General features: G+C 41.8%; 2 protein-coding genes across 4 annotated transcripts; one reads left to right on the top strand and one right to left on the bottom strand.

Moving 5' to 3' along the window:
• The first annotated feature begins 1,340 nt into the window (after positions 1 to 1,340).
• On the top strand, positions 1,341 to 3,065 carry LOC309716155 (mesenteric estrogen-dependent adipogenesis protein-like). The gene is made up of 5 exons (XM_082549801.1): positions 1,341 to 1,762; positions 1,869 to 2,005; positions 2,250 to 2,365; positions 2,448 to 2,615; positions 2,721 to 3,065. The coding sequence occupies exons 1-5, from the start codon at positions 1,563 to 1,565 to the stop codon at positions 2,733 to 2,735; spliced, it is 636 nt and encodes a 211-aa protein (XP_082405927.1). The 5' UTR covers positions 1,341 to 1,562; the 3' UTR covers positions 2,736 to 3,065.
• Positions 3,066 to 3,138: 73 nt separating this feature from the next.
• On the bottom strand, positions 3,139 to 8,795 carry alox5ap (arachidonate 5-lipoxygenase-activating protein). Of its 3 annotated transcripts, none has more exons than XM_082549802.1 (7): positions 8,153 to 8,795; positions 7,274 to 7,373; positions 6,432 to 6,542; positions 6,273 to 6,354; positions 5,398 to 5,468; positions 3,462 to 3,543; positions 3,139 to 3,383 (listed from the first exon to the last, which is right to left on the bottom strand). In XM_082549802.1, exons 2-7 carry the CDS (start codon positions 7,314 to 7,316, stop codon positions 3,221 to 3,223), a joined length of 552 nt encoding a protein of 183 aa, XP_082405928.1. In that variant the 5' UTR covers positions 7,317 to 7,373; positions 8,153 to 8,795; the 3' UTR covers positions 3,139 to 3,220. The 3 variants fall into 3 exon arrangements, with proteins under 3 accessions (XP_082405928.1, XP_082405930.1, XP_082405929.1); XM_082549804.1 differs by having other exon boundaries at positions 7,286 to 7,373; XM_082549803.1 differs by having other exon boundaries at positions 7,274 to 8,795.
• Positions 8,796 to 8,857: the final 62 nt, after the last annotated feature.

The following is an 8,857-nucleotide window of genomic DNA, read 5'->3' as shown; positions in this document are numbered from 1 at the left end:
GTGGGCCATGGTGGGAACTGATCTGTTCCAGATAGAGAATAAACAGTACCTGGTCATTGTGGATTACTTTTCCAGATTCTTCGAAGTTGCCAAACTGACATCTACAACATCAGAGGCAGTGATCGAGCACTGTAAATCAATCTTTGCACGTCATGGCATACCAGAGCGGGTTCGCTCTGATAATGGACCTCAGTTTTCGTCTGATTCCTTCAAAAGATTTGCACAAGAATGGGGTTTTAGCCATAAGACATCCAGTCCCCACTTCCCTCAGAGCAATGGGGAGGCCGAGAGGGCAGTCAGGACCATCAAAAGTCTTCTTAAAAAGTCTGGCGATCCCTATCTCGCCCTTATGGCATACCGGGCCACTCCATTGGCAAATGGCTACAGCCCAACGGAGCTTCTCATGGGTAGACGGATAAGGACAACTATTCCTGTCATCCCATCACAGCTACATCCAAGAGGTACGGACACAGACAAGCTCAAAGCTATAGAACAATCGTACAGACAAAAGCAAAGACAAAACTACAACCGCAGACACAAAGCACATGATATGCTACAGCTCAATCCTGGAGACAAAGTGTGGGTCTCAGACATGGATACTAGAGGGACAGTCGTGTCCATGGCAGGCTCACCGAGGTCCTACATCATCGAGACAGCAAAGGGCACGCTGAGAAGAAACCGTTACCATCTTACATGGACACCTGGGGCACCAGAGATTTCTGGCGATCCACCAGAGGCTTCACCTGAGAACTCTGTTCCAGCTGCACAGATTGTGTCGGTTCCAGACACTATCTCACAGGAGGCCAGCCAGCAGACTCCTGAAGCTGGGAGCCAAATCCAACCCAGGTCTAGGAGGCCTCCAGCATACCTAAAAGACTATGTTTGCTCATAGGGCTTGGAACTGAGTGAGTACTGGGGCAGAATAATCCCCACACTCAGGCTGAGGGCTGGGTAGTCTACCCCATCCCTCATAGAGACAATGAGAAATAAAGCAAATGGTTGCACTGTTTAAACATGTTGTTTGTAGCTGCACTGAATAGTTCAGAAATGTGCACTTATGCTTAGTGTTCAGAGTTGTATACTTTGAGAGTTTATTTTTGGACATTCTGAGTAGTCTGGTTTGAAACCAAGCGAGTTCAGTAAACAAGCTGTTACCAGATAAAGCACAAGGACATAGTAATAGTATACTTTAAAGCGTGCGGGTCTAATCTGTTTTCTTGGTTATATTCCAGCATCACATCCTATTTAGTAGGGGGGATGTAGTATCAGGTAAATGTTAAGTGGTAGGAACGTTGCTGCTGGGTTGTTGTTGTAGGGGGGGATGGAAAAATAATAAAGGACACTCATGGAGTAATGGCGCGTCTCGTGTGTCTGTGAGTTATGCCTCCAGTCAAATAACATCCATAACCTCAAATAACGGAACAGTCGGTGGGCGTTACTAAAGGCTCAGAAGTCCATCAACTAGACCACATTACACCATTTTGCTGTTTGCCAACCCTATACAGAAGAAGAACTAGACCACATAAACGTCGGCAGGAGGTGAGAGAAGAAAACGTGACAGCATGCCGGTAAACAAGCAGTCGGGCAGCAGGATGAGAGTGACAGAAGTGGAGGAGTTTGTGAGAAATCCACCGCCAGGTTTCTCTGTGGAGACTCTCGGATCGGGTTACCGAGTCCGCTGCAACGAGGAGAAGAGCCTGGTGCTCATCGACGACTTCCAGTCCTGCGGGAAGAAGATCGTTTTCCACAACTCGCTGGGAAGGTGAGAAAAGACAGAAATGCACACCCAAATGTATATTCATTTATTTATGCGTTCATATGCACAAGCAATGAATATGAAACTCTTTCTGTTTTGCTTTTGGCCACAGAAAAGTGAAAATGCACAACTTGTGGGAATACAGCAGCACGAGGAAGAGTCTGCTGTCCAAGGAGATCTATCTGCTGATTTCAGCCTGCGAAGAACAATCCTCAGTGAGCAACAAAAAGGCAGCCAGAGAACTCAGCGGTAAGTGTTTCCCTACACACAAGCTGTCATCTAACAGTAATTACACACAGTACAAAGAGCTGACAGTGGTGAAAACAACTCCGTATGTTACAGCTGTGGGCTGCTCGCTGGCACAGCTGACTCATGCAGGCCTCCAGATTTGGGTGGAGTTCACATTACAGTGAAAGCTTGCTTCTTACACCATGTTTCTGCGCAAACTCTCTCCTTTTCTGACTTTTTTTACTCTTTCCTCATGAACTTTCAGTGGTGAAGCAGTATGTGGTGTGCATCGACGGCAACGAGCCGTTCACCAAGTGGCAGCTGGAGAGAGGCATGGATGGGACCATCTCTTCTGTTGCTGGAGAAAGCTACAGAGTGGATGTGAGCAGGACTTCATGGTGCTTCTGTTGCACGAGCCTCTTTTATTCAGAATCACTATATGTTACCTTTCCCTTCATTTCAGATTGACCTGACTGAAGAAATGGAGAGCTGGGCAGCAAAAAACCTCATATCTGACGACCTCATGAAGGTCAAGCCCGTGTGGAGAGACGCCTCCTTCACCCTCAAATATTATTCTGATGCTCTGTTTGACTTTCCACACTGGCTTGGCTTCAGCAAAAGAATATTTAAGGTGCGTCTCTAATTGTTCTTATCAGATCTTAAACTAAATCCATGTTTTTGAGTCTCTTTAGGTTTTTGTCTAACTTTGCTTTTCTTGCATCTGTTCTTATTACAGTTGAGAATGACATGAGCCAGCTGAGGATGAAGAACGATGCAAACTTGAGTTTAACTGTTCACTTTAACTGGAGCTTGTTTTTGCATCTTCAGTAAAATAGATGAATGGTTGAAATATCATCCTGCCAGACTGACGCCTTTCCTCTGGAGATTTTAGGATCTGAGTCCAGAATTTCTGTCTGTTCAGTGGGTGGAAACTACTGACAAGGACTGAAAAAGACTTTCTGAATGTCATAAAGGTCGTTTTGTGTGTGCAAATATTTGTTTTTACATGATTTTTAATTGTTGTTTTGTTTGAGAGGTTTTATAGTGATCAAATTTGTGCTGCTGCACAATAAAATGTTTACAGATTTTGTAATGTCAAATCAATATTTGTTTGTGAGAATTATTTTATTATTTTTCCAAAAAAATGCAATGAATCTATTAAACAGTGTTTTTTAATGCAACAGAGATCCAGGAGCTAAATTATTCATGTGGAAAGGTTACATGACACAAACTCATTTAAGGGATAAGCAGAAGAGCAGTTGCAGCGTTAGTGATGGTTTCCACATATTCTTTATAGTCGCTGCCGTAGAAGCGCACCAGCAGGTAGTTGGCAATGCCAATGACACACATCAGGGAAAGGAAGGTGATGACCCGTTTTCCAAACAGGTAACCTGGGGTGCTGTACAGATGTGAAAAATTAATGCGATACTGCTTCTAAACACATAGAATACATGCTACTGGGTCTGTAGGAATTTACCTTTGAGAGGTTTGTCCCAAGTATCCAACAAAGTACTTCTGCCTGACGACGAGATAGATGATCCCAGCGAAAGCAGCGGGAGCTTCAAACAGAGGACAGAAAAAGATTCTGTATCTGGTTTCATAATACGCTGTGGGTCTTATATGGTTTAGGTCTTTTTCCACTTAGTCAATCTCGACTCTGTGGCACAAACAGTAATATTTCAGCTAATAGTGTGCTTCATTCTTGTGACATCTGCACCCAAACAGAGCGTAGGCCCATTTTGCATTTTACTGGAGAGAGCTCATAAGTACAAAACACCCTGACCAACTCACACTGCACGCACTGTTTTCGAGGAAAAATCCAGTTATCCAATCCTATACTATTGAATGTTGCGGATCGCCCCGTGCGAGGGGCTGCATGGCGCTAATGCGTTAACGATCGTGCTAACGCGTTGACGTTGTGCAGCGCTTGCACAGGGCGATCCGCAGTAACTCGCTAACGGAGATTTCCCGTGTTAATGCGGTTATGGCGTTAACGTCATTTTAACGAGATTAATGCTGACAGCACTAATGATAAGGTATTTTAGGTAAGGTCAGGCAATACAGAGAAACAGGCCAACAAGTAAAGAGAAAAGTTTAGTGGTCAGACGAGAGATAAAATAAGCTATTTGCTCCCAATGGCAAAAGGTCAAACATGGTGGTGGTAGCATCACGCTCTGAGGGTGTTTTGCCTCCAGCAGTACTGGTATATTTCACAAAGTGGATGGAATAATGAAAAAGAAGGATTACATCCAAATTCTTGAACGTCATCTTAAATCAGCAGCAAGACGGTTAAAACTTGTTGAAACACAGTTGTTGAAAAACTGTTAGGTGTTTGAACAGGACAACGATAACAAACACACATCACTGATTTCGATGTGTGTTTGCTAAATGGCTAACATTGAACAGGCTAACAGCCCTGACCTCAACCCTATACCCTAAGCCAGGACGGTGCCAGGAAATCAGCCAATTTAAATGCAATCTACCAATCCTTCCAACAAGACTTGTCAAATATCCAACCAGAGTTATTCCAGAAGGTTCTTGATGGCTACCAAAAGCATCTGGTTGAGGTCCAAATTACTAACATTAACATTTAGTTAAATTTTAGTGGGGTATATATTGGAGCTTGTATCTAAACTTTTGACCATGTGTGGATTACAAAGAATCCAAAATAAATTCAAACAAATCACTACACACAGAAAAAAGAACAGTTGAAAGAAATCATTAAAAGCTCCAAATTAGCATGACATTCATTCCCATGATGAGTTGATGTAAACTCTGGACCACAACTCTGGCTTGAACCACAGGTTGGTATTTTAAGCTCCCAGTCTGCTGACATGGGAATATATGGAGCAGGGCTGCCCAATCCCAGTCCTCGAGAGCTACTATCCTGCAGCTTTTAGATGCATCCCTACTCCAACACAGCTGAATCAAATGGTTTGATTACCTCTTCAGCATGCCATCGTATTTGGCAAAGGCCTGATAACAAGCCATTCATTTGATTCGGGTGTGTGGGAACAAGGATGCATCTAAAAGCTGCAGGACGGTAGCTCTCGAGGACCGGGATTGGGCACCCCTGATATGGAGACTAACTTGCTGTTGGATCCAGCCTCAAGTAGCCACTAGAGGAACTGCATTTTATGTCAGCACTTGTGCTTGTGCTTTATTTTATTTTATCGGTTTGGCCTAAAGCTTATCCTTAAATTGTAGCAGCATGATCCACAGAAGGTTAATGTCAGTAAAGTCATGTGCAGATCTGACTTTCTACCTTTGAAAAACAGCAGCGTTTCAGGCATATTGGATTGTGTTGTGTTGTATTGTACAAGGAGAGAACAAACACTTTTCTAAATGTTTGCTTTTGTTTCCTGTGTGGGTGTGCACTGTTTACAGCCTCCTTTACATTCATGAATGATTACCTTGACTGAGACACAGACCAGCACACCACATTACTGCCAAGAAAGTGGGGTAAGCATCCATGCAGTTGCGACTAGAGAAGAAGTTTAAACAAAAGCTGTTATTAGCACATTTCAAGGCAAGTGTGAAGAAACTATGAAGCAATGGCAGATTAGTTAAAGGCAGAAGAACTGGAACGCCTGAGTCCCAAAATCTAGCATTTTGTGAGGTTTTTGTTGTAATTGTTGTGGAAGACACTTTGAAATGATAGTTTCCAAATTACCAAGTACTTCACAAAGGTTGAAGCATAGTTTATTAAAAACAACAATTTGCTTTACTATTTTTCTGCTTCTTTGTAAAGGAATGAATTAGCATGTTGAAGATCAATCGAACAAACTTCTTGACATGTCATTGCAACTGTATAGATGGAACAGATATATGAGAGGTTGGCCTTAAATCAGGGGTGTCGAACTCCAGGCCTCGAGGTCCTGCAGGTTTTAGATCTCACCCTGGGTCAACACACCTGAATCAAGTGATCAGTTCATTACCAGGCCTCTGGAGAACTTCAGGACATGTTGAGGAGGTAATTTATCCATTTAAATCAGCTGTGTTGGATCAAGGAAACATCTAAAACCTGCAGGGCACCGGCCCTCGAGGCCTGGAGTTCAACACATCATTGTTATTTCACCATCAAGTATTCAAATAAGGTCAGCGCCAGCCAGCTCTTTCCCCAACCGGAGAGGGTTCAAGCAAATGAGGACTGCCTCTGGATAGAGTTAACATTTGGTGGATTATGAGGCCGAATGGAAAGCCTATTAGGAAACAAATGTGATATTGTTTCAGTTCGCTGGTATTGATGTTGCAATAGAGAACGAATTGTTGAAGAAAGAGCACTCACTTGGCACAAGACACTCGCTCAAAAGCTGATGTGCGGGTATTATGGTTCTTGCATTCCCTCTCCACCTTCTGTGCGAAAAAAGCTTAAAAACAGAGAGTCAAGATTAAGCATTTGTGATGTGAGCGATACATTTCCAGTCACTGGGTTAGAGTTTCTCACCATTCTGAAGCACGCTGACAAGAGTGACGATGACCAGGAGGTAGATGTTTTCCACCACTTTGTTGGAGTCCATGATTATCCTGTTAGCTTTAGGAGCAGGTGTTTGCTGGGCTGAAAGAGACAAAGATTGTCTTTCACATCCAAACAGGCGTATTTAAAGTCAGTAGCAAATCATAAACCTGATCTCTCCCTTCATGACATCATGTTGTCCCATCCCACATACACACTTGTTTGTGGCTTCCCCTTTATGTAAATGATGCTCTGGTTTAATACAGAGGGCTGCAAACAACTTTGCTGCTACTTCCTCTGTGTGCTTGTGTAAGACCGGATTGCATGTAAAGGCCTGGCTTGATGTTTTGCAAAATTATTTGCATCACTATTACGCTATGTGTCACCTCTCATTACTCCCAGTAATTATATACATGAGTAGTGTTATGAACAGACACTTAAAGTATTTCTGGCAATAAATAATCAAGACCATGTATGGAGAATGTGTCAACATATACAACACAGTGCAAAAGGTTTGATTTAACCCTCGTTTCTTTATATTTTGCCTCAAAAGAGACAGACTTTCTATATACATTTGTTGTTATTTATATTATTTTAAAATAGTATATTTTGGTACTTTGTCATTTGTTCCAGTTTCTTTAGTTAAATGTATGAAACATGTCAAAGATGACACAGTTTGGCATACATAACATTTTATTTTTGTACCAAGAAGGTGATTCCCAAGGAGCTGTTAGCTGAAAACTTAGCATTTTACAGCACAGTGTGCAAGTAGAGGACAAATTTACAACAGGTGAACAGTATGTGAAACTGTCAAAAAAAGAAGAAAAATCCACCTGACACAGCACCGAGAGATGCATTTAGCCCTTCATGATCCATTCACGACCCATTGTCTTCAATGAAGTTTCATCAGAAATGGTTTCAGTGGAAGGGAGGCTGTCAAGACATGGCAATAACAACACACAAGAGCTTTGAATGTCCTTCGGGAAGACTTCTGAGTTATTCCTGAAGGCTACTTTACGAAAGTTTGTCGAAAAGAGTTCAGGATGTGTTGAAGAATAAAGTTTGTTGGAATTGTACAAACTCTTTTTTGCCTTATATATAGTAATTCCGAGTATGTTTGCAGATGTTTCAATTAATTGCCGACCTATTTTCTAGTTTCCTAGAAAAACGTCAATTACAGCATACTGTATAACACAACATCCATTTAAAATGAAGGTACCACCCCCAGAAACAATGTAATCATTTTTTATCCTACAAGAGTAAAAGTAGAGTAAAAATAGAGCTGGCTTATTCTTATTCTGATTTGACCCACTTACAGTCAAATAGCACCTGCGTGCGCCTTTCAAAGGAAATGCAACGTCCTCGCTGATTTTTTTAAATCTCTTTTCAAAACTTTATACTGAATGACTTTGATGCATTCTCGTATCGACTAAATCCAAATAAAGACGTCCTCCGCCCTACAAAACCCCAAACCCGAAGATATCCAGAGACTAATGTCGTTCTTAATTAAAAAATGTTTTTGCACACCTCTTCCTAACACCTACAGTGTAACACCGAACATGTTTATAATGCCTTTGGTTTACAAACACCAGTGAAGATGAGCTGGACTAAGGAGCTAGCTTAAAACATGCTGTTCGGTGTCAGCTGTCGGGGAACGAATCGCTAACGTTAAAGTTATTTTAGGAACGTCATGTCGCCAGGAACAAAAGTACCATTATCATCTCCTGATTCGTTTGCTATCTATTTGTCATATACATATGATGATGATTCTTGGCCGCAAATCCCATATGGTCTAGCGGTTAGGATTCCTGGTTTTCACCCAGGCGGCCCGGGTTCGACTCCCGGTATGGGAACGCCCTTTTTCCTCGAGTTTATTCTTTTTTTTTTTTTTTACATATCGTCACGTAAGCAGACGCAGGGTGCTTTATATAAAAACTTCACCCTACAAAACGACAGGACCACACACGCAGACAGCTTTCCTTTAATAAGTGCTTAATTTTAAATTTCCTCACCAATAAATGACACAACCAAAGGGTTGCCAATGCTAATGCTGTATCTTATTTAAAGCTTATCACCTGGCTGTGTAAAACATGCACCCAATAAACAGTTCTGAAACAAAGCTGCAGCCACCAAATGCAAATTATTTGTGGCTGGTAGTAAATTTACCCGCTACCAACCAGCATTTCCTGAGATTCTCTTGCGAATATGGTATATCATTAAATTGTTTATTGTTAAAAACAACAAGTGTGCAGTATGGTACTCAACCAATAACTGGGTACTTGAATGACCTGAAACCAGCCCATTTGACATTTAATACTAAAGTTTTAAGTAACTAAAGTTGAAAAATCTGAACATAAATATTTTATTTATCAAACAGGAAGCTAGTTGGAGGTTATGGTTATGTCCTGCCCCTTCCT

This window comes from Aulonocara stuartgranti, assembly GCF_965226115.1.
Source record: "Aulonocara stuartgranti genome assembly, chromosome: 10".
In the NCBI taxonomy this organism is placed as follows: Eukaryota; Metazoa; Chordata; class Actinopteri; order Cichliformes; family Cichlidae; genus Aulonocara; species Aulonocara stuartgranti.
Note: the sequence above shows the minus strand (reverse complement) of the source record. Positions and strands in the feature narration are given on the sequence as shown.

Coding starts and splice junctions, on each gene's coding strand:
- LOC309716155 (XM_082549801.1), top strand. CDS start 1,563: ATGCCGGTAAACAAGCAGTCGGGCAGCAGGATGAGAGTGACAGAAGTG. Junction 2,006..2,249: donor GGCAGCCAGAGAACTCAGCG/GTAAGTGTTTCC, acceptor ATGAACTTTCAG/TGGTGAAGCAGTATGTGGTG. Junction 2,366..2,447: donor GAGAAAGCTACAGAGTGGAT/GTGAGCAGGACT, acceptor CCTTCATTTCAG/ATTGACCTGACTGAAGAAAT.
- alox5ap (XM_082549803.1), bottom strand. CDS start 7,316: ATGGATCATGAAGGGCTAAATGCATCTCTCGGTGCTGTGTCAG. Junction 5,469..6,272: donor GAGCGAGTGTCTTGTGCCAA/GTGAGTGCTCTT, acceptor CTTCTTCTCTAG/TCGCAACTGCATGGATGCTT. Junction 3,544..5,397: donor TGGTCTGTGTCTCAGTCAAG/GTAATCATTCAT, acceptor CTCTGTTTGAAG/CTCCCGCTGCTTTCGCTGGG.